Source organism: Rhinopithecus roxellana, chromosome 8, assembly GCF_007565055.1.
Source record: "Rhinopithecus roxellana isolate Shanxi Qingling chromosome 8, ASM756505v1, whole genome shotgun sequence".
Lineage (NCBI taxonomy): Eukaryota > Metazoa > Chordata > Mammalia > Primates > Cercopithecidae > Rhinopithecus > Rhinopithecus roxellana.
Genome location: NC_044556.1, coordinates 120,535,485 through 120,560,720, shown reverse-complemented (window position 1 = coordinate 120,560,720; position 25,236 = coordinate 120,535,485). Strand labels below are relative to the sequence as shown.

The following is a 25,236-nucleotide window of genomic DNA, read 5'->3' as shown; positions in this document are numbered from 1 at the left end:
GTTTGATCAATTGCATAAATAAATGATATTATATTTTCAAGACAGCTGTTTGGGATTAGGAGCTTGCAAAAATAGCCTGACATTAAGATAAAGCCAGATTGGAGAACAGTGTCCTGCTTCATCCCACCAGAGAACAGTTCAGATCAGGCCTAGGATAGATCTATGTTGAGAAAGGGTATAATTACCCTGATCCAGAGTGGCCCCAGGTCTTGCCTGGCAGACTGAGTTACATCTATCAGGGCCTTTTAAAAGGCTAACTTGGCTCCTTAGAAATATAAATAAACTCAAAACATCATTTATAAAGGTCACTGGGAATGGCCTGGGTCAGAATAACTTGAGTCCATTTTGTGCCAATGCCACGAAGAGGAAGTTGCTGAATACTTAGATAAGTTCCTTAAGAGTACTATGTTGCTAAATGCAAACCCAGAATGAGAAGTTTATAGCTGAATTTTTACTCTATAATTCAAATGCCAATCCAGCAATGAAATACGCTGTAGGAATTCCAGTAAGAGATTATCATCTGACTTGGAAACCAGCTGTCCTCAGTGAATACAAAGATTTACCACCTGCAAGTGCTGTAATTCAGCAGAACTATGCAGAGGTGAAAAACTCAAGTTTTTATTTAAGTGCAATGAAGACTGTGCTTTAACAAATTTTGCTTCTCTGAACCCCCCCCCCAAAATGGCCCTAAAGAAAGGAATAGAAAATCAAAGTATAAAAACCCTTCAATTCAGGAATTTAAGTTTACCCAAGTAAATGTATACTTTAAGTGAGCATTACAACAATTTGGTAAAGATTATCTTTTAAATAGAACAAGTAAGATAACACAAAGTAGGTGGCCCCTAGATTACTTTTCACATCATTAAGAATCCACACTTCAGCTCTAAGAATTTGAGAAGTGGAAGCAAGGAGAGAAGTTTAACCCCGGGAGGGACAGCTCTATAAAGTGCTGCAATAAACTCATGGCAGTAATTTTGAACCAGTAATTTCCTTCACAGAAATTAACAATTATTGTGTATTTGTGAATTTATATATCAAACTCTTTCAAACGTACTGTAATTTATTTTAAACATGTCTATGTCAGGGTGATCTCGGAAAAGCCAGTGCATATGGTCTTCATACCAATGAACCCTCACTTCTCATTCATTTGCTTTTCTTCCTCCCACAGATGGGATACAGCTGCCTTTGTATAAAACTCATGCAATATGATTTTGTCACTTATATCATCACCTGACCACTCTCATACCACCCTAGGAAAGCCAAGCAAGATAACATTTTTTCAAAATAATGGGTTCACTCGACCTTTTATAGCCACATTTGAAAGCACTTTTCTCTCTCTCTCTCTCTCGCTCACACACACACACACACACACACACACACACACACACACACTTCAACAGGTTATAAAGCAAAATTTGCAAGTGGAAGGATGCAGTGCAGTGAACTTCACAGCCTGAAATATGTAAGTGACACATCTGGAATATGGAACAGCAACTTTACTAGCACTTTAAATTTCAAATGAGCCAGCTGGCCAATAAGCTGCTACTGAAATCTTTGGCTCTCAAATTCCTCACTATAAAATAAAATGAGGCTGGGAGCGGGGGCTCATGCCTGTAATCCCAGCACTTTGGGAGGCTGAGGTGGATCACCTAAGGTCAGGAGTTTGAGACCAGCCTGGCCAACACGGTGAAGCTTCGTCCCTACTAAAAATACAAAAATGAGCCAGGCGTGGTGGCAGGCGCCTGTAATCCCAGCTACTCAGGGGGCTGAGGCAGAATTGCTTGAACCCAGGAAGCGGAGGTTGCAGTGAGCTGAGATCGTGCCACTGCACTCCAACCTGGGCAGCAGAGTGAGAGTCCATCTCAAAAAATAAACAAAAAACAAAAAAACCAAGATTAAATTAGATTATCTCTGAGGTCTCATCTAACGTATTTTTTTTTCATGGTTCTCATTTCTTCATGTATCTTTGAAGTGTTCAGACTGAGAATTAAGATTGCACATACCTGCATTTAACCAATATTATACAACCTCATTGATAATCAATTTTCCTTAACAGAGGCTTAACAAAAGTAAATAACTGTATGTACCACAAGGAGATCCAAGATGCATTATTGTCACACAATGCTTAACACATACTAAACTGTTAAAAATTTTTTTAAGGTGGCCGGGCGCGGTGGCTCAAGCCTGTAATCCCAGCACTTTGGGAGGCCGAGACGGGCGGATCATGAGGTCAGGAGATCGAGACCATCCTGGCTAACACGGTGAAACCCCGTCTCTACTAAAAAATACAAAAAACTAGCCGGGCGAGGTGGTGGCGCCTGTAGTCCCAGCTACTCGGGAGGCTGAGGCAGGAGAATGGCGGGAACCCGGGAGGCGGAGCTTGCAGTGAGCTGAGATCTGGCCACTGCACTCCAGCCTGGGTGACAGAGCAAGACTCCGTCTCAAAAAAAAAAAAGAAATTTTTTTAAGGTAAATGAAAGACACTGTGAGTACATCAGACTTGTTTATTCCTTAGAAAAAAGTGTATTAGACAATGAAACTTTTGGCTTTTATGTATGTCATTCATAAATAAAAGCACAACTATCTATAGAAATGCTTTAGAGAAGTCAGTAATGAAATGTTATACTTTCAACTCAAATTGCGTAATATAAAAATATAAAGCTCATCTATAGTATTGCCAGAAGATAATGCCCTCAAACAAACCCATTTAAAAACAGGATGTCCCTAAGTTTTTCAGAAACTTTTATGGATACAATCTTGTACTTGTGCTTATGTTCTCTGATGATAATTTTTTTTTAAGTCCTCAAAGGTAATATTTTGACTTTTTGGAATTTCTGATAAATGAATCATAATTTAATGTGATACTCACAGACTTTGGGAGAAAATTACAGTATTTATTTACACATTTACATACAGCACAATGTATTGGTCAAGTACTAGTAACAGGCAATTAACAAACTAACAAGAAAATCAGCTTTTAAATGCTTCATGACAGGGTAATTCATGTCCAACATATCAAACACATATTTATAGATAACTTTAGAAAGAAAATACATCCTTTTTTGATCATCACAAGCAGCAATGAGATTTTCTATATTATTTTCAGCCTCACTTTAGAAATGTTCTGTCTAAATTTAATCAATTCATCGATTAAAGGAAAGACAATATAATAGTAAAATCACGTGTATGTTTATATATACGTGTGTGTGTCAAATAACAAAACGCAGCTTGTAAACTAAAACCATTTGAAGGTAAATTGAAGACAAAAGTGATGCTGGCTTCAGCTGTCTGGTTCTTCACATAAATTCCAATTTCCAAGTTTTACAACTCTAATAATATCCAGATAGATAATTCAACCTGCAACTTTTTTCTTCAATTCCTGTCTTTCTCTTTTTCACACTGTAATTTTTGTCTTTTTACTGATTTTAAATAAAATAGGACTTCCAGTCTTAATACATCTCCCAGAAGAAGTGAAATGAGTTCAACTAGGTATTGAGTATCATTTTCCATTTTACTTTTCTATATTTATCTGGTCTAAAAACACTCCAACCATGTAGTTTTTCTTCCATCCTTTTAAGTCACTTACTTTAATTCAGTAAAAAGGGTAATGGAACACTGAAAGAACTGAGCCAAAATCAAGGTGAAATATACCCATAGAAATAAACTTATCATAATTTTGGATTTTAGAATGGCCAAACATATTAATTTACTAAAACTAATCATGAATTCAAAAATCAGCATTGTTGTAAAGAGGTTTTTATTAGAGGTGAAGGCATAATCTACTGCAAAAAGTATACTTTACTGAATACCATATTAGTTCAAAAGAATACTAGAACTTCATGTGGCCAAAGCAGCTGAAATGTCATTACCTTCTTGATTTGGGCAGTTTGGACTATGAAAAGGGATGCTATTGGAATTTCCACACTGTTCATCTTCCTTTGGGGAAACAGCTTGTTCTTGACACTTTTTGTTCTCTTTTGCAAATTTGAAAGTCACACTATCCTCAGCAGGCTGCAATGGCCTCTCTAAATGAACCACTGGTTTCCTTGCTTCTACTTCTTGTTCATGTAGCAATCTCTCTACCTCCACCTCAAGCTCCAGAGTCTCTTCATCAGCTTGTACATCTAGTTGTTGCATCAACTCCTCCAACTTCTTGGCCTTTCGGAGCTCATTTTGCTGTATGATTGTACAAAGGTGTTCAGTGAGTTGCTCTTTTATCTCAGTCTTGCGCTGTAGATCTAGCTTTGCTGCAATATACTCTGCTTCAGCCCTGTCAAAACGCTTCCTGTAAGGATGTGTATAAAGATAGGTCCATCAGTTTTCCATTGAAGAAGATATTCAAAAGAGGATCTAGAAACAATAACTAAACTCCAACATTGGGAAAAAATATATAATGAAGATACGGATATTACTACTTTACAAACACTTGTCTACATGTTAGACAAACTAGGCTATGGCTGCTGAAACTTTCACAATATCCTTACTTGAATTCACCTAATAAAAACACATCATTCTGCATGAATGTTTTCTTTCCAAAGCTGTTTTTGAGTGAAGGCAGTCTAAAAGGTTAATTCAGTGGTATGCTATTCCCAGGGTGGGAGGATGGGGAGCCCTGATTTGTAGCGTTTACATTTCCATGGGACAACTACTACCACCCTGTCCAATTAATTGCAAGCCACCAAGGTGATATTACTGAATGCAGAACTGGGAAGAGATACACAAAATCCATATGAGCCAGGGTAAGCTAGCTTTAGCATACAGCTGGTTAAATTTATGAGAAGTAAGACAAGAGATGGAGAAAGTGGAAAATCATATCTCTTGATTAATAAATTTAAAAAAAAGAGAAAAATTCTGATGGAGAAAGATACAGAAGTGGTTGGGAGATGAATATAAATGGGACAGAGCACACCCAGCAAAATGATACTGGGTGACAGCAAGACATAAACATCAAGTAGAAAGCCTCAGGAGAGCTACATGCAGGATTTCTCAATCTTGGTGCTACTGACAATTTGGGCCATATAATTATTTGTTGTGAGAAGCTGTCCTGCACACTGCAGGATGCTACAGCGCATCACTGGCTTCTACCCATTAGTAGCCAGTAATTTTCAAAAGTTGTAACAAGCAAAAGTGTCAGCAGGCATTGCCAAATGTCCCTTTATTGGACAAAAATGCTCCCACTTGAGAATCCTTGGGTTTTGTTCTCACTCTCCCCACTACTCCACTTAGACTTAGTAGGAAATTTTACATATTTACACATGTATAAACTCTGTTGATAGGTAATCTTATGTAAAGTCATATGTGAAGCAGAGCAATTCTACTGGAGAAGTCACCGTGCAATCTCACTTTTTTTCTTCTGCATTAGGTCAGTACAAAAAGAAGAGTTATTGTATCTTAATTTATTGTCTTTTGCCTTTTCTATATAATTTGTTGCTTTTCTTTTTGCAACACGAGGGTCCTTCCTCTTTGTCAGAAAAAAGGTCGATTTCCAACTAGTTCTTCAATTTCATTACCATTAGCAGTTGTGAAGGCCACGCTGCTTTACCTGTTATGAGTGCCTACATCAACTTAGTGTAATACGTAGCTTCTAGTACAAGAGTTATGGCAAAAAGAAACAGGTGTATCTCCTAATTTAGGATTCTCTGTCTTGGAAAAAAATACAGTGAAAATAATAAATGGCTTTCATTTTAGACAACTCAGGGTTCAAAACCTTCCTGACAATTACCGTGTGTGCCCGTTTTGGTTAAGGCTTTTTGTGGATGCAAAGAACAGATATCCAGTCAAACTAGCTCAGGTAAAAATTGGGTTTTATTGCAGGCTGCAAGAGGCAATTTCATAGTCATGTCATCAGAATCAAAGGCTATTCTCTTTAATGCTTAGAAGCAACACATTTTCTCTCATTTCAGCTCTCCTATCATACTCACAGCCCAGCATGGCCAACACCTGCAATCTGTATCAAATTCACTCCACTCAATCTCTCAGTGATCCAATTCTATAGTCTCAGAGAAGAACCTAGGTTTGCCTAGCTCATCTCAGTTTAAACAGAACTCTTAGTGTCAGGCCATGCCATGAACCACTACTTAGCCTACGGATTAAATGTACTGGAGTCGGTAGCCCATCTTTGTTCTAATTAGGTATGCCCCAGGGTCAGCATCCTGAGTCCAAAACACAGTCAGGTTCCTCTGGAAGGGGTTGGGTAAGAGGCATGCAATAATTGAAAATTCCAGTACAGAGACTCTGGGCAGTTACTTAAGCTGAGTCTTGGTCTATCTGTAAAACAATGATGATAAAATACCTCATAGGAGTTTTGAGTATTAAACAGTATAAATGGGGCAGCTTCCAGTCTCGTGCATGGTAGGTGCTCAAGAAACAGAACTTCTCCTTTAGAACACCAGAATCAAAAAGTACTGTTAATGTATTAGTAAGCATGAATCTAAAATTAAGATTACACAAAATTTAGGGACCTGGTACTTATACTTGAAAACTCATGTACATAATGTTAATTTAGCATATTTCCTTTTTTTTTTTTTTTTACTGTAAATATAGTAAATATAAGAATGAGAGTGCCCATTATCTTTCAATAACCTCTATGTTAAAAGAATTGTTCTAAAGGAACTCTACTGGATACCTAGTTCCCTTATTTCCATACTTTATAACATACCCTGTTCATGTAATATTCTTGCAACAAGACAGGGGTTCTGACATTCTCAATAGGTGTATGAATGCCCTGACCTGACCGTGACTCAAACCTCCCTTCTCTGCAAGTCTGTGGTCTCCTTTAGCCAGTCAAAATCAATCAGCAGAGATTTACAGTATGGACTCATGAATACTGAATTGAAATTAACATTTGCAAATAGGTCCCTTGTTTCCACTGATCTATCACCCTGGATAAATCACTGAAGATTTTGTATTTTGTTTATTTATTCAAAGTCTTTCTGGTCAGAAATACGAATATATACTTTCCTACAGAGTGATTTAACGTTTAAAATATTGATTAGTTTCACAAACTGCACTACCAGCCTACAGTCAGGTGGGTAATACCAAAGTAGTGTATGATGACATTCTGGAACAAAATAATAAGAGCATTATACATAACATAGTAAGACAGAGTGAACTGGAAATGTAATTATACAATTGTTTTGTTATTTTAAAGGGGGATGGAATGAATTAATGAAAGTTATTTTTAAAGGATTTTAGAAAGTATCTCTTTGTTTTGGTATCCCCTGAAATGTTTAAAAATTCCACCATTAACCCTCTGTATAGCACTGGGTTCCATGGGTCCACTTTTAGTTTTTCAGTTCCTTTTCTGAGCAGTTCTCACTATTTGTCTAAATTAGCATTTCATAATTTTTACCTTAAGTCTTTCAAACAATGAGAAAATTTACTTATTTAAAAAACAGAATAAAATAAATTATATTTTGCAATTACTAGAGAGGTTCAATGAACCCTTTCATAAATCTAAGATAGAGGATTATTGTAGTATTTTTATATTTCCTGTATCTTGAAACATTCTGTCATTTCATCATCCTAGGAATTATTTCATCATTACTTATCAATTATTCTCTTTTGCAATAAAAAATTAAAATAAGAAAATAATGATCTAAAAGGATGATGCAATAAGTTATCATTGTTGACCTTCTTTACTGTACTGTACAAAGTACTATGCCACCTCCAGAAGGTATAAAAGAAGACTGAAAACACCATTTTTGAAACCTGTTTTTAGTTTTCATTTCTGCCTACCCAGTATTAGCAAAGTAGAGACAACTGACAGGGGAAGACATTTTGCCACTGTTACAGAAGTCAAAAGATGAATACTGTGGTAGGCTAAAAAATGGCCTCCCAAAGATACTTTCTAATTCCTGGGACCTGTGAATATTACTTTCTATGACAAATGAGTGAAAATTACCTTATATGGAAAAAGATGTGATTAAGATAAAGGACTTGAAAGGAGTTTATTTCAGACTATACAGTTGGACCCTAAGTGTAATCACATGCATCTTCTTAAGAGAAAGGCAGAGGAAGTTTTGAGAGAGAAGAAAAGGCAATATAACTATGGAGGCACAGAATGGAGTGGCGTGGCCACAAGCCAAGGGATGCCCACAGCCACCAGAAGCTGGAAGAGGCAAGAAATGGATAGCTAGAGTCTCTGAAGACATTACAAACCTGACACCTTGATTTTGGGTATGTGGCCTCCAGAAATGCAAGAGAAGGAATTTCTGTTGTTTTAGGTCACCCAGTTTTTGATTATTTGTCATAGCAGTCCTAGGAAACTAACAGAAATGCAGAGACACATTCTAGAGCCCAGATGATAAAAATCGATCATATGTGAAATCTCAGATGAATCTTCAGCAAAACATATCCTAGGTGAATTTTCTCAAACTTGAGAATCAGTGAATGAAAAATATATTTCTAAGCATAGAAAGGAAAAATGATATTATCATGGAGTTAATCATTTCAGCAGGGAGAACTTACCCCCAATATTTTACAAGTATCTAGACTATCCCCTGTTGCTACAAAGATGTAATGTAACTATATTCTCTCAGCTTTTCATGTCTGTGAGTCAAACATTATTTGATACAAAGATGGTTACCAGGCTTATATTCTTATTAAAATCTTAAAATAAAGTTGTTTTACACAATCCCTTTTAATCTTACTTTTAAAAATTATTCATAAAGTGATTTAAAAATATTTGTCTGTGGGTGTATGTTTGTGTATATGAAGGTGTCTATGAAACCTAGATGGTCAACAGTGATTCAAAAAAATGTTCTACATGCAGCCACTCTCGATTTTGTAAGCTGGTCTGCACAGCATATGGCAACACTGTAATCCCAGTGGTGAACAGTAGCAGTAGCAGTAGCAGCAGGAGCAGCAGCAACTCTCTCAAATTGGCTCACTCAAAGTGCCAGTCTTCTCAGAGGTTTCTCTCCAAACACTGCTCTACAGAAGCCAATTTTAAAGCAAGTTCTGGCCTATTCACTATCCAAGAACCTTCTGTGAACATAGCATTGTACCAAATACTACAGAACTAAGATATTATTTTTATTAAAAAAAGAAAAAACAAGGAAATCTCCCATAAAAACTGACTGTCCTAGGGATTATCTTTCACGCGAAATCTGGACCATATTATTATTTTACCAATCTGTAATTTCTCAGTGACCACAAATGCAAATTTAGAAAATGATACCTTAATCTTACGCATGAACAAGACACACTATGGTTCTAATCACCATTGTCTATATTTCCCTTTGACTGAACGCAAGACCTTCGGCTTTTGAAAATAGCAGCTCACGGCCAGGTATGGTGGCTCACACCTGTAATCCCAGAACTTTGGAGGCCGAGGCAGGCGGATCACCTGAGGTCAAGAGTTCAAGACCAGCCTGGCCAACATGGTGAAACCTCATCTCTACTAAAAATACAAAAAATTAGCCAGGTGTGGTGGTGGGTGCCTGTAGTTGGGCTACTTAGGAGACTGAGCCAGGAGAATCGCTTGAATCTGGGAGGCGGAGGTTGCAGTGAGCAGAAATCACGCCACTGCACTCCAGCCTGGGCAATAAGAGTGATACTCCGTCTCACAAATAAAAATAAAAACAGCGGCACACAACATCTACTTACATTCAACTAAATCAACATTAGTAACATGAGAAACCGTCATCTGTAACTTATTAAAGATGTAAAAATCTACTAAAACTTCATTTAGGATACTGAGAGACTATAGGATGTTTTTTCCTTTAGTAATCCCACCTTCTTTGTGGTTCTTAGAAGGCTAAAACTATGACATTTCTTATATAATACTGAATATGAAAAGGCATCTTTCTCCAGTTTCCACTAGAACAGAATTAAAACAAAATCAAATTACTTTTCTTTTTCTTTCTTTCTTTCTTTTTTTTTGAGACGGAGTCTCGCTCTGTCGCCGGGGCTGGAGTGCAGTGGTGCAATCTTGGCTCACTGCAAGATCCGCCTCCCAGGTTCACGCCATTCTCCTGCCTCAGCCTCCCGAGTAGCTGGGACTACAGGCGCCCCCCACTACGCCTGGCTAATTTTTTGTATTTTTAGTAGAGACAGGGTTTCACTGTTTTAGCCAGGATGGTCGTGATCTCCTGACCTCGTAATCCGCCTGCCTTGGCCTCCCAGAATGCTGAGATTACAGGCGTGACCCACCGTGCCCGGCCTCAAATTTCTATTGAGGTACCTAGTGCTTATACCTTATAATATGAATTATTCATATAAAAGGCTACAAAGGCATAAAAATGTTCCTCTGGCAAACTTATGTTACAGAGAATAAAACATGCTACAAATCAAGGCTTAGTTTAATCTTAACTAAAATCTCTGTTACCTCCCTTAATGACCTTATTAATGGAAACCTGGAACCTCTGGTTATCAGCTACTGATGGCATTCATTTAGGTAGGTAGTTAATAAAGACAACCCTTTAAGTCTAACAGCATATGGTCCAACAGCAATTACAAGAATCACAAGAACAACCACAAGTCTCTTTCTTAAACACTCAACAGTTAATTAAAAACCACAATCAAGCATTTCCGCTTTAATAAACTGTTACATAAACATTCTGATGTTGTGGTTTACCCTGGCCTAATGAGGCATTTTGATTGATTTCTAGTGTAACAGAGAAAGATACAAAATTGAGTCATTAACACAGCATTCCCTTGCAAAAAAAGACAAACCAGTATGATTAAAGCAATGTTGAAAGGGCTGAAAACCCTGAAGTTGGATATAATTTTTTGCCCTTTTATCTGTCTGCAAAGTCCATGTAATTCATTACATGTGTTAGTTCATTTTAAAAATACTCCATGGTATTTTTTCCTCTTTTAAAAAATGCCAGTGGTTGAAACCAAGGAAACATATATTAAACCATCTCATAAGAATACAATTGAAAAAAAAGAAAAGAGAAAATATTTCAAATTTCTAAGACAGAGGATCTGCTTAAAATATTCATAAGCTTTTAAAAACTAAACTAGATCCTCTTATTCTGATGAAAACTAAAATGAGAACTAAACTTCCATCCTATAGGACCGTGTCAGATATCAAAAATTTTAATGGAAAGAATACAGACATGGTGTTAGAATAACAGTTTTGGGCAAATCACTCAGATATTTACTTTGCTGGATCCTGAAAGATGAATAAAAAACTTCCAAACATTAAATAGCTGAGGGTTTAGCAGCAAAGACTAAAATGTAAATAAATAATGCAAGAACTGCTCTAATGGCACACGAACAAGTTTAGTAGGGCAGAGTTAAGGAAGACTTCACTGAAGAGGAGACACCTGAATTAGCACAAAAGAGGAATAAATACAGCACTGAATGGGGTTGTTTTGAGGCTTAAATTATGATATATACATAAAAGCCCCTGGAATAGCTGGCAATAAACATTAATTAAATCATACTCCTTGTTCAGATTCAACTTCCCCAACTCACCGAGCATATGAATAGTCTAAGCTGGCCTGATCAATTCGGTTCCTGAGAATTCCAATGTCAGCTGACACCATGTCATCTAAAGCCTGCAACTCCTTCTGGATCCGCTTTAGTTTCATGGTTTCTGCCTGAGTTCTTTTGGATCTAGAAAGTCAGGTATGTGAGCGGGAAAATAAGAACATTTTAAAACCATGTGTTCATATACAATGTAAGTGAAAAACCAAGATACTGTATATATGTTTATAATTTATATTTTAAAAGTTAGAAAAAACTCAGGAAAATTGAAATAAATGCTAGTTAACATTTGAGTTTTTGAAATTTTATATTTGCATGTTGCATAAACAAAGTAACAAATAAGACCAAAAAAAAACTCAGCAAACAGTTCATTTGTAGATATTCATTCTGTAAAGAGAACAAACACTAAAAGAATATATCTGTATTCCCTTTACATTGAAACATTCAACAGAGCTTTCCAAATTTCTAGTCTTTAATTCTTCTTCTTCCTGAGCCCATTTTCACTTGTCTGATACTTACCTGCCATTAAGAACAGACAGATGCCTATACTAAACCACACCTCTTCATACATCTGAGAACATCCATTTAGTTTTAACTTTCTTGGGACCCATTTCCCCAAACTTTTATTGCTTTGATTCTTGTTCTCTAGGAAAACTACTAGTTCCCAAAATTCTTTATGGAGTTGAACACCAAAACACTCATTTTCCTTATTTAAAAGCATATCCAACCTCATCATTTCTTAATCCCCTCTCCCAAGAACAATATATACTTAAGAAATGGAACAAGCAAATAAAAAAGCAACCCTTTAATCATGATTTCACTCATTTCAAATTTTCACACACACTGTGAATGAAGAAGAAAAATCCCCACATAAGTCCACTATGTTACATAGCACATTCTCTACATTTCTACTCTTAGGCATTTACCCTTCCTTTCTGCCTACAAAAGTTCACTTAACGTCAAGTACTTCATTGCCATTTATTAATAGTTCAAACATGATGCATTTCCCTACACTTCTGTTTATACTGGTGCTTTCTGTCTAAAATCACAAACACTTATAAGAAGAACTGCCGAGCCTGTACATGTTTTTGTAAAACCACAGAAAACAGCCTTCCCATCTCTTAGAAATCGAAGACTACTAAAACGCTTTAATTACTTTTAAATAATCACTTACAAAAAAAAAAAAAAAAAAAAAAAGAAGGCACTACTCTTTTATTTGCTGGTTTTTTCCCTTGAAACATAGTAACTCAGTGAGTTGCATATTTCCTATGCTTCAAGAAAGATCAAGGTGTATCAGTAGTAGAAAAAGAAAAATCATGATTTCTCAAATACACTCACTCCTCTGGTAGACAAAATTCTAAACTACTCTTATACCTATCACCCTCTTCCCTCTTCTCCTGCCCCTACACATACTCTAGCTTCAAGCAGTAACAGTTTGACAGACTTTTCTGGAAGTCTAAAAAGAAAATGTCACTAAATATTTCCTTGCATTTATTTTTCACTATTCATAACCATTGATTTATTGACTAAGTTAGTCTCCTAAGGCCACAGGAGATTAGACAGAAACTACAAACTCAGCAAGAGTGGTGGGGGATGGGAAGAATGATTCCAATGGGAATGTTGTTGTGTGGGGCTGGTACAATGCAGTAAATGTGAAGGGGCTGCTGACAGACACTGGAAGATGAAAGAAAAACTGAATCTCACACAGTGCTCATAATAATGACCCTGAGTCATCAATAAAAAGTTAAACTATATCATGTATCATCTACTTGTGGGGGCGGGACACATTATTTAAGAAAATGCCCACAGGAAATACAATTAAGATTCATGGGAGTTTGTCACTTACGTAGAAAACCTTATTCCTCTACACATCAAATGATTAAGGTCTCCCAAATAAAAATTAAAACTTGCATTTTTTGCTAATTTACATATATTGATAGCTATTTACTGTTTCCCTTATGATTGTGTAGATGGCTAAAACTGGAAGCACTAATGAAGGTCTTTAAGTTTTAACTGCAACTATATTTACAAATTTAATATGCTCTACGCTTAAAAAGTTCTCCTTAATAAATTATAATTGGAATTTCAGTATCACTTATAAAGCATAATTTGTTTACTTAAAAGTAATGGTTGAAGAAAAAATATCAGTTTATTAAAAGAGACATGGGAAAATAAATATAACACATGACAGAACGGGTTACAGGTTACAAACAGCCTCTCCTGGTTCAAGTGCCTCACCTTTCTGCAATAGCTTTAGCCAAAAGAGCTTTTTTACGTTTATTTTTCTCTTCCATTAGCCGTTGTTCTTGTTGGAGGACTTCCCAACGAGATTTTTCTTGCCTAGGGGGCAAAAAAAAAGCATAAAAATGAGTTTATGAAAGAAAAAGAAACTGCTACCCTATCCCACACCTTACCAGTCTCAGTCCCCTAAGTATAAAATTTAATCAAGAAGATTTATGTATATGTTCTTTCAAAAGCCCTCTTAAAAGAAACCCACCTGCAGTTCATTATTTTGTTCTAATGGGAACAAAGACTACGATCTAAAGTAAAGAGGCTTACATAAATTGGACCTCTGAAATCCGTAATATGTATACAATCTAGGAACCCACAAACTAGAAGCCAGAATACTGTGGCATGTGTTTAGGAGTACAAAGAAATTTGTGTAAGTTAATTATGTATTATATGCAGAATGGAGATTAATAAAAATTGGTCTGTAGCTGATGTCATATTATTTATACCTTTTAGAGTTTTCTATAAAGTCTCCACCACGTTAACATGCTTCAGACAATAACCAATGTTTATTTCATACGTTAATATTTTCTTTAATTTGTTCACTTTTTCCCAACTCTTAGACTTTATTTTTGTCTGTTTTTTTTCCTTTTTGTGGAGAACGGGGTCTTGCTGTATTACCCAGGCAGGTCTCGAACTCTAGGCTCAAGCTATCCTCCTGCCTCTGCCTCCCTAAGTGCTGGGATTACAGGTGTAAGCCACTGTCCCAGCCCAACTCAGACATTTTTAAACGAAGTAAAACACTAAGAGCTAAGACTGGAATGCTGGGCTAAAGAAAAAAATTCAAAGATCTGAAAACATGTATTGTCTTACAATCTGTCCAATTCTAAAATAAATATATTAAAATTTCCCATAAAGTCATGAGCTTGATGCCAACTCAAATTAAACAAGGTACTGGCAAAACTATTTATTCCTATTACTGTCACTTCTTACAGCCATTATATCACATGTATCTATTCCCAAATCTAGTAACCACTTCCAAAACTGTCCCTGTCTCTCCATTCCTACACCTTAGTGTTGGGACTGGTCATTTCTCACTTTGACTATTGCAGGCATTTCTTCACTAGGCACCTTAGTTCCACAGCTCACCCTGCACTCTCTCCCATATGATCTACAACACTGACACCTGGAATTTCTCTAACCATTATTTTGATTGAGGCCTTTAGCCCTCAGAGAGCTTCATGGTATCTTGCTGCATTAGTGAATTTGCTAGGCAGGCATCTCCGATCCTTTCTCATTTCTTTAATTCTCTACTTATTCATCCTTTACTTCTGCTTCTGATCCTTCCTCATTTCTGTTTTCTTTTTTCTTTTCTTTTTTTTTTTGAGACAGAGTCTCGCTCTGTTGCCCAGGCTGGAGTGCAGTGGCATGATCTCGGCTCACTGCAACCTCCACCTCCCAGGTTCAAGTAATTCTTGTGCCTCAGTCTCCCAAGAGCTGGGACTACAGGCACACACCACCACGCCCAGCTAATTTTTTTTGTATTTTTGGTAGAGACGGGGTTTCCCCATGTTGGCCAAGATGCACCTGCCTCAGCCTCCCAAAGTGCTAGAATTATAGGTGTGGGCCACCGCATCTGTCCTCCTTCCTCATTTATTTAATTCTCTACTGTTCTCTGGCTCATCCTTTGCCACCTCTCCCAGAGAAATGAGGTATCATCTCCAAACATTCTCTAGGACACAGCTTTCCTTTCTCCTCTTTAAAACCTCAAAATTTCTCCTTTACGTGAATGGTTTAGGTTACATGTCTTTTATGAAAATTCTTCCAAGTATCTAAAAAAATACTAAAAAAATTGTATGTCCCTATGACATCCAATCTGAATTGTCCAGCTCAATGTAAACTTACCACCATTTGTCTCAGGCCTTTGTTGGTAAACTACACTTAGAGACACTTTAATGTATGCACTTGTTCAATGTAGATTTCATAAATTCATGTGGTTTTATAACTCTTGTCAAAATGACTTCTTAGTTGTAAACCCCTAGTGGACAGAAAACATTTTAAATTCCCAGGATAGAATCTGGATCAGCAGAGATTAAAAAGATGTCAGAGATTAGGAAAAAAAAAAAAAAAAGATACTTTGAAAAGAACTCAGAAAAGAGAAAACAGAGATAAAGTCATTCCTTCTCCTCTGTGAGTGATAAATCAGCAGGAAACAAAGAAATAAGAGGATATATTAAAACACAAGCTATCAAATAAAAAATTCTAAGAATTTGCAAATCAAAAAATGGCATCTTCCACAAGAGCAGTGTAGCTAAATTATGAAAGTTGTTTCTAATACAAAGACAGTAAAGAATAAATAAAAAGAAACCTAATGATGAACTGAGTTTTATCATTAGTCCCCTAAATTTCCTACACTCTCTCCTTTGACCATCCCTTTACGTCTCTCCACAAGTTCCAATTTCTGGGCCAATGGAAACAGTCTGGAAGATGAAGAAAGGGGTCAATTTGGGGAGAGGCACTATGCATATAATAACTGCTTCTGAGCTGAGATCGCGCCATTGCACTCCAGCCTGGGCAACAGAGCGAGACTCTGTCTCAAAAAAAAAAAAAGAAAAGAAAAGAAAAAAAAAAAAAAAGAACTGCTTCTGCTGAGTGTAAAAGGCATAAACTTTGGATCCAGATGACTTATATGTAAATCTCAGCTCTACTATTTACTAGCAGTGTATTAGCTTTAGGAAGGTATCATCTTTTCTGAGTCCCAGATACCTCATCTATAAAGTTTAAATAATAAACATGCATTTTAAGGCTGTTATGAAGACTCAATAACATAAAACATACAGAATGACTAACAGCATCCAGCTTATATTTAGGTGGTAGCCATTTTTCAATAGTTTATACATCACATTTCTAGGATTGAATATAAAAGAGAGAAAATGTTAAAATAAACAAGTTACATTTCCTTAAAGCCCACTGGGAAAAAACGGGTTAAATGAAAAGTCTCATGGACTTTTCATATAGACTTACTAACAATTCCACTTTCTTTTTCTCCAATTTGCAGTCTGGCTTTGGAGGTAGAATCTCAACATTGCTGTGACCATCATGGGAATTCTCAAGTCCCAGTTCCTTTGGCTGACTTTCAACGTCCTGTGGTTGTCCATCACCAACAGGAGAGGTGAGAGGGAGATGACTCGGAAGAGTAGGGGAAGAAGAAGGTGGTTTTTGAACGTTAACTCTCTGTTTTGGTGCTGAAAGCAGCTGCTCTGGAAGTAATGAGGTTGATCCATCTTGAAGTCCAAGTTTTTGGCTTTGCTCTACAAGGGCTTTTTCTCGCTGAAGTTGTTGTCGACTTTTCTTCGCGGGGAGACGTCGCTGTGGTTCAAATGGATCTATGTAAAAGAAAATAGAGGAAAATTCCTTTGTGTGAGCAGCAAATAATTATAATTCCTCTAAGAAAATCAAAAATTAACATTACAGTTTGATAATTCTAGTGGTTCTCCTACCCCATTCTCTATCTTGAAAGTCTAGGGGAAAAACAGCCATATTCCTGTAGAGTTTCAACAGTTTTTAGATCATAATGTTAATATTTAACAGAAACTCTTAATTTATCTTCAGCGAAGTCCATCAGTGAGTTAGGCCTTAGGTCACGAAGTGAGGTTTCTTTTTCAACTTGATTTCCTAATTGTCAAAAGAAATCAACTAATTTTGACCAAATCAGGGAGATGACTGAATTATCTGGTTTTAAATTTGATTTATGGTTCTGTCTGCTCTCCTGAACAAAATGGTGGTTGGATTTTCAAATGGGATTACCCTCTCTTAAATTTTAACAGCTTTTAGGGCAATTTGGTACATATGTGATACATATTCAGATGCTATAACAGGAATGTAGTTGAGTGAAGTCTCTTATTTCTAGGAATGCTAGTTAACCTTAAACTGTTTTCTTTCATCCTACAGAACAATCCAAGGTTGTACTCCCCAGAGCCTAGTCACGCTCTAATCAATGCATTCAAACTACTTTTAATAGTAGCCTGAGCAAAGCAATAGAAGATGAAACAACTGGGGGGAAATATCTTTAAAGTTATAAATAATAATACTTCTATTACACTTTTTGGACTGTCCATGCCAGTGTAAACATTTTAGGGCAGACAACTGGAGAATCTGACTCACATTCATACTATATTTAATAAGATCTATAAATAGTATTCTCTCTTAAATGCCTGGGAAGTGAAATTATGAGTTTTTGTAAACGAACAACTCAAATGGGACTTTCAAATTTGGCATATTGACTTTTGAAGCAAAACAAGCTTATTATTCGAATTTCCCAAAGTATAGTTAAAAGCTCTAGAGTCACAATTCCAGCTTTGCTTTTGCCCAGTTCAGTGACCTCAGGTAAGTCAATTATTTATTCAATATCTTAGTTTCCTCATCTATCAAGCTGGTTGAAAATTAACCTGCTCTAATGCATGAAGTTGGTCTAAGAATAAATGAGATACGTACAGAAAACATTTTTTAAAAGACTGAGGTACTATCAAAAGCAAATGTTATTGTTTACTTTAGCCAGAAACACAAAGTATCCTCCTGTACCTTGCAACAGGAACACATTCTTGGCTCTGATCTTTATTCATACCATCAAAAAATGTCACTTAGCCTGCTTACCTGTCTGTTGAACTCATTAGCTGAATTATTAATAGTTCCTCTGAAATTCAGGTAGTCACTTCTATTTTATTTTGCATTTTTACAGAACCTACCTATAAGACTGAAAATGCTAATTTTAAACAATAAACAATAAGCAAATCAGGCCACTTAAACACAGAACATACTGTTTCCCACAATGCGTATTAGGGGCTGCAAATATCAAGGAGACTGGTGAACTGAGAAGCACAAGTCTGGTGGAAAGGGGGCAATTCATAGTCACCTTTAGTCAACTGCTATCATTAAAAAATTTAGGTCAGCATAGCCAGATATTTTGATTTTTATGATTACAATTTAGACTTTTATGTAAAATATCTTGATTTTTAAATGTAGGGAACTGTCTCAATCAGGAAAATCTAGATTATGCTGTAGGGGCAAATCTTAGTGGTTTTAAACCACAAAGGTTTATTTTTCATCAATGACATGTGCCAACTAAAGGCTAACAGAGTGGTTCTGCTGATTAGTCTCTCAGGGCTCTAGGCTGACTGTACAGTCAGTATTCAGTGTTGCTGGCCACCACAACACAGGGAGAAAAGAGAGGTCAGGAAGGTCTTGCTATAGCAATTAAGTGCTCTGACCCAATAGTGATGTAACACTTCTGCTCACAATTCAATGGCTCACCTAGTACATGGACCTACCCCCAAACAAAGGCAACAGTTATAGCTGGCTTACCAAATAACACAATGATTATCACCATTATTAACTTAAAATAAATGTAAAGATTGGATAAATGAAAGAGATAGAAAAGGAAGAAAGGAAGGAATGAAAGAGGGAGGGAGGGAAGAAGGGAAAGAAAGGAAGGCAGGCAGGAAGAAAGGAGGAAAAAAAGAAAGAAGGGGGAAGGAAGCAGGCAAAGTCGAAAAGCCGCATACATTTTTGGGTTAAATTAAGCCAATGGACTACCAGTTTGTGATATATGCTCCATACCCCTTATTTAAGCCCTGGTCCCCCAACTCCAGAAAACTATCATTTGAATCATATGTTGATTATTCTGTTCCTTCTCTAATAAACATGTTGCATCTATGAATATTTCTAAAAAGTATTTACTTAGTTGTCCAATTTTATAAAAAGGGTTTTGGGCTGTACATCTGTTTTACTTAATATCACACTGTCAATAGTCATTCATATTGTCTACGTCGCAGCAGTCATTAATTTTGTTGTATAACATTTCATTGTGTGAGTAAACCAGAGTCTACTGATCTTCTTCCACTGATAGACATTTAGGTTGGTTACAAGTTTTTGCTTTTGTAAATTTTCAATACTGTGTCTCTTATTTTACATGTACAAGAATTTGCTTTGGATATTATCTAAGAACAACTGAGTCACAAAGTATAACTTTAGAAGAAATATGAAAATGCTTTCCAAAGTGTACTCCCTCTAGTAATGTGTAAGATCCTGTGGATGTACTTTTTCTTCAATATACAATACTGTCAGATGTTTTAATTTTTGTCAATCAAATGGGTGTAAAATAGTAGTACCTCACTGTGCTCTTGATTTGTAATTCTCTGCTCCTTCGTGGTGATGAGCATCTCTTCATAGCTCCTTTTCTAGGACATACCTATTCATGTCTTTTGTTGACTTTTCTTTTGGCTTGCACTTTTTTATATATCAGCAGAAAACAATTAGAAAATACAATTAAAGAGAATATATTTCAATAACAGAAATTATCAGTTATCTAGGAACAAATCTAACAAAAATCTGTTTAATACCTCTATAGGGAAAACTATAAAATTTATTGAGAATTTAAACAAGTACTAAATAAATGGAGACATATACCATGTTAGTGGTAATGTTTATAATATGAAGATGAAATTGATCTAAAGAGTCAATGCAATTACAATCAAAATTCCTAATGGGTTTTCCGTTACATTTGGTAAAATTATTAAAATTTTTAAATGAAAAGATAGAAAGTCAAGAATAGTGGCCAGGTGCAGTGGCTCACACCTGTAACTACTATAGTAATTATAGTAAGAAACCAATTTCTTAAGACACGGAAATGTTCGCTATTAAAAAAAGGTTCACATGTTTGAATATATTAAAATTAAGGCCCAGCATGGTGGCTCATGCCTGTAATCCCAGCACTTTGGGAGGCTGAGGGAGGAGAACTGCTTGAACCCAGGAGTTTGAGACCAACCTAGGCAAAATAGCAAGATCCTATCACTACAAAAAAAAAAAAGAAGAAGGAAGGAAGGAAGAAGAAAGAAAGGAAGGAAGAAAGAAAGAAAAAGAAAAAGAGAAAGAAAGAGAGAGAGAGAAAGAAAGAAAACTAGTGTGGTGTGATGGCATATAGCTGTAATCCCAGCTACTTGGGAGGCTGAGGCAAGAAGATCGCTTGATCCCAGGAGTTCAAGGTTATAGTGAGCTATGATCGCGCTACTGCACTCCAGCCTGGGCAACAGAGTGAGAGCCAGTTTTAAAAAATAAAATATTTTGTTCAGCAAAAAGATAAAAGTGAATAGACAACTTAAAAACTGGGAGAAGATGTTCATAATGTAACTGGCAAAGAATCAGTATGAAGAATAACTCTTCTGAATGAATAATTTATTTAACTAAAAATTGACAGCATGTGGTTGCACTGTTTTCTTCCAATTTTTCATTATGAAATAGATCATACATCAAATATATGCATGTGTTACACTCATAAACACACATACACAGTCTTCCAACCTATATGATTAAAAAAAGTTTAAGAAATAAAATATGACTGCAGTAGAAGTAACTACTGTTTAACAATAGACATAATCCTCCTTTTAGAAGGTAAGAGAGAATTTATGTCCTGTCCCCCAAGTTGTATGACTTGCTTTTGGTAAATAAAATATAAGTAGGAGTGTCACATGTCATTTACTGGTGAAAGGATTTAATTGCCAATGTTCAATTTTCAATCTTCTTTTCTTCCTACCATGGTAAACTCCTACAAGACAGCACCAAAAGATGGAGTGACTGTGGAACACAGTCACCTGCCAAACCCACATTAAACATGAAACTAGAGTGAAAACCAAATCTTTATTTTAAACAATTGACATATTAGGGCTATTTGTTACTTTAGCTTAACTTGCCTTAACCTCATTTCATAAATTACCAATACCTCTGAATTTCCCTCTCCCTGATCACATTCCCATGCCTCCCCACTATATACAATCATATGTCACTTAACAATGGGCTGCATTCTGAGAAATGTGTTGTTAGGCAATTTTGTCCTTGTGCAAACATCAGAGAGTGTATTTACACAAACTTAGATGGTACAGCCTACTATATACTTAGGCTATATGGTACAGCCTTTTGCTCCTCAGCTCGAAACCTGTACAGTATGTCACTATACTGAAGAAAACAGAAAAAGTGCCGTAAAAACAGGGTATTATAATAATATTACCAGGCTACCACTGTATATGTGGTCCACTGATAACTGAAATACTGTTATTGAGTATGTGACTGTATATATTATACATACAGCTAGCTGATCCTTGATATATGAGGATAACTGGTTCCAGGATCCCCATGTATACCAAAATCTGTGCATACTCAAGTCCCACACTTGGCGCTGTGAAAACCACATATACCAAAAGTTGGCCCTCCATATACTCAGGTTTCGCATCCCCCAAATACTGTATTTTTAAAATGCACATTTGTGTATAAGTGAACCGTCACAGTTCAAACCTGTGTTGTTCAAGGGCCAAGTGTAAATCACATACACTGTATTAACAAACATGTTAATGCATGTGGTTACAGTTAATACTAATATATTCCCACCAGCTGTACAGTAGTAGCCCACTAGATGAGTATACCACAATTTATTTACCCATTCCCTTGGTAATGAATACTTTGGTTGTTTCCAATTTCTTAATATTATAAACAAGACTATTAACAACGTTCTTGACCATGTTCCTCAATGCACATACAGGGATCTCCAGAGTACTACTGTCCTTATTTTTGCTGGCAACCAACTCCATCTTCCTAGATTATTCAATAAATGTTTAAGGATAGAGAACAGCTAGAAATGGCTTTAAAATTAAAGGGCCAAATCCTCTAATTTTACAAATAAGGAATCCAAGGGGAAAAGATTTAGAAGAGCTGAAAGTTCTATACGCCAATGACTGTGTTTAGCTACGGGTATACAAGGCTGTTAAGATATTTTCCGTCCTCGAGGTGGTCACGGACTAGTGATTTGGTTTCCACACTCTACAGTGGGCCTTGAAGTTCAGGTCCTTACCATCCTCTATCTACCCCCAGTTGCAAAGACATTTCAAAATATACTTCTACATAATTAATATACAGTGTAATTTTGATTTTTAGATTAAGTCGTCTTTACCCTGGAAAATGCGCCTCTGCTAACACACAACCTTTATGAAATCTTCCCAAGCTCCATCCAATCTTCAGCAGAGTGAGGTTCCTCTTGTCTCTGAAGCAAGCTTTTGCAATATCTACTACCACATAACTTTGTGATTTGTCTCCTCATGAGTCTACTGGAGTCAGACCAGAGGCCAGGGCACTTGTACCCTGTACATCAGAGTATGTGAATGGATGTTGAAAACACAGAGCAAAAGAATTTGAGCATATAAAGCAACACAGAGTCAGTTAACCATACAGCGTAGCATAACCTTTTTGATAGAGTTTTTAAAGTCCCCTGGACCAGTCAAAATGTCCCCAATCGATATAATATACATTGGTCCTATCTTACTAATTTACTTCTTTTCCCACTTGTCCGCCCTAGATTAGTCTCACATTTATGCTAAAAACGCACAAGCTACCAGAGCAACATCCAACTTCCCCACAAACGCTAATAAAAGGTTTACTTCATTTTCTACCAAAATGAAGTATTGGAATTAAGGTACCAAGAGCGGTGTACACGTCTTACAGAAATTGTGTGTACTACCAGGATAACCACACAGATCACTGCGAAATTTCAACCACAAGTACAGTGCAATCAATATTACTAAGTTTTCCACCAACAATCAGCAAACTTAATTCCTTCATTAAAAAATATATATATATGTATATATAGTACAAGCCCATTCAATGCTTACTCTAAAAAAGACAGAGAGAGAAGAACAAGATTAGCTTACTCCAAAGGAAGACTGTATGTATATAAACATATAAAGTCTTCACATCTACCCTCTCAAAGACCCTTTTGGTTTGCTGATTCTCAAAAATTGGAAAGAACTGCAAAAATCATCTGGCAACCAGAAGTGAATGCAACACTCAAGATGAACTGTGAAAAGTACCAACATTTTGCCTTTATTCAGACGCCTGTGCTCCTTTTTTCCAATCATCTGCTTCTGCAAATTCACCACAATTCTAATATGATGTGCGCCCCTCCTCCTTCCCTTACCCTGACCCTAACCTTCCAACTGTCGATTCCTGCAGCAATCCTCCCTAAGGAAGACACACAGGCTGTAGGCTCACTTCCTCTCCCAAGTCCCATTCCTTTCACAAGAAGAGTCAAATCCCTACAGTGGATTCCTGGACCGTCCTTCCTAAAAAAAGATCCCAGTCCTCTGGCTTGCCCCTCCCGTCGTGACTCCCAGTAAGTCCACCTCTCAACACCCCTTACACCAGTCCACGTACTTACAGCGCCTTCCGCTAACGCAAACGTAGCCACTTCCACGCCCCCTTCCCCCGCCAAAGCTGCATCCCCGCCCCTTCCCCTTAAGACCCAAGAATTAAACCACTGTAAACCCATCTTGTTACCTTTAGTCTGCTTTAGTCTCCTCAGTTCCTCTTCAGAGAAGCCTGCCCAACCTTGCGCCATCGGCCCGGGCCACCGGCACCCCCAAAACTGCCCAAATATCGGAGCCGCGACTGCCAACACCGCTGTCCAGCGCATCCGGGTTTTTCCTCGGCCGCGGCCAATCAGTGCGTCGGGCTCCAAACACAAGGCCCTCTCTCCACGGCCTCAGGGTCCGGCTTCCTTCCAGGCTGCCTTCAGCAGTGCCTGACAAACTGCCTAAGGAAACCTTGCCACGCAGACATTCGTTTCCCCCAGGCTTGCCTCTGCTCTCTCTCTCTCTCTCTCTGTTTCTCACTGTTGCTGGTTAATCGCTTCAGGAGCTAAGAGGGGAAATGGCGATGGGGATGAGAGTGGAGACAAGGTATTTGGGGAGGAGCTACGAGTCGGTGGCGGAAACGGGAGATCAAAGTGCCTTTTGGGTCCTGTACCTGTGGGGCGGGAGCGGTGCTCTCTGTGGCTCTTAATTTGCCCTAAAATCCATGTGTTTTGCTGGGAGTGTGCACAGCGCTGGAGGCATCCTTCAGATTGACTCAGGAAATGATCAGATTTAGGATTTTGATGATGAAGAAACATTTAAAAGGGGTGGGGTATAATTAACGAAAAGGGAACAGGCATAACCAAGTCTCTCGCAGGCCGGAGCGTCTCCCAAATTTCTTTTGCTTTGAGTTGTTTCCTTTGTGAATAATTATAATATGTAAACTTTCCTCCTAAGGGATTTCTTTTTTTTCCTTCTTTCTTTTTTTTTTTTTTGAGACGGAGTTTCGCTCTTGTTGCACAAGCTGGAATGCAATGGGACGCTCTCGACTCACTGCAACCTCTGCCTCCCGAGTAGCTGGGATTATTGGCGCCCACCACCACACCCGGCTAATTTTTTATATTTTTAGTAGACACGAGGTTTCACCATGTTAGCCAGGCTGATCTGGAACTCTTGACCTTAGGCGATCTGCCCGCCTTGGCCTTCCAAAGTGTTGGGATTACAGGCGTGAGCCACCACACCCAGCCAGGATTCAAATGGCTTCCCTTTAAATCTATGTTTCAGAGAAGACATTATAAAATATCGGCACTGGGGGATGGGAAGGCATTTCTCAGGATCCTGCCTGGAGTGCTAATACCATAGTTTGGGTTCTGCTTTGAACACTAACCTGAGATCCCAT

The 25,236-nt window shown here is 37.3% G+C and overlaps 1 protein-coding gene and 1 long non-coding RNA gene across 8 annotated transcripts in view; one reads left to right on the top strand and one right to left on the bottom strand.

Annotated features, from left to right (window-relative positions):
- Positions 1-2,873: 2,873 nt before the first annotated feature.
- GORAB (golgin, RAB6 interacting) lies at positions 2,874-24,437 on the bottom strand. Of its 7 annotated transcripts, none has more exons than XM_030936875.1 (6): positions 22,664-23,668; positions 19,836-19,953; positions 16,693-17,054; positions 13,678-13,779; positions 11,428-11,568; positions 2,879-4,285 (listed from the first exon to the last, which is right to left on the bottom strand). In XM_030936875.1, the coding sequence occupies exons 4-6, from the start codon at positions 13,731-13,733 to the stop codon at positions 3,838-3,840; spliced, it is 645 nt and encodes a 214-aa protein (XP_030792735.1). In that variant the 5' UTR covers positions 13,734-13,779; positions 16,693-17,054; positions 19,836-19,953; positions 22,664-23,668; the 3' UTR covers positions 2,879-3,837. The 7 variants fall into 7 exon arrangements, with proteins under 7 accessions (XP_010370696.1, XP_030792738.1, XP_030792737.1 ...); XM_030936874.1 differs by having other exon boundaries at positions 16,697-17,054; XM_010372394.2 differs by lacking the exons at positions 19,836-19,953; positions 22,664-23,668 and adding an exon at positions 24,043-24,437 and having other exon boundaries at positions 2,874-4,285; positions 16,697-17,054.
- LOC104669427 overlaps positions 23,714-25,236 on the top strand; it is a 66,930-nt gene continuing 65,407 nt past the window's right edge. The window contains exon 1 of the long non-coding RNA XR_004058957.1: positions 23,714-23,878. This is a non-coding gene — a long non-coding RNA (uncharacterized LOC104669427). The remainder of the gene's footprint in view (positions 23,879-25,236) is intronic.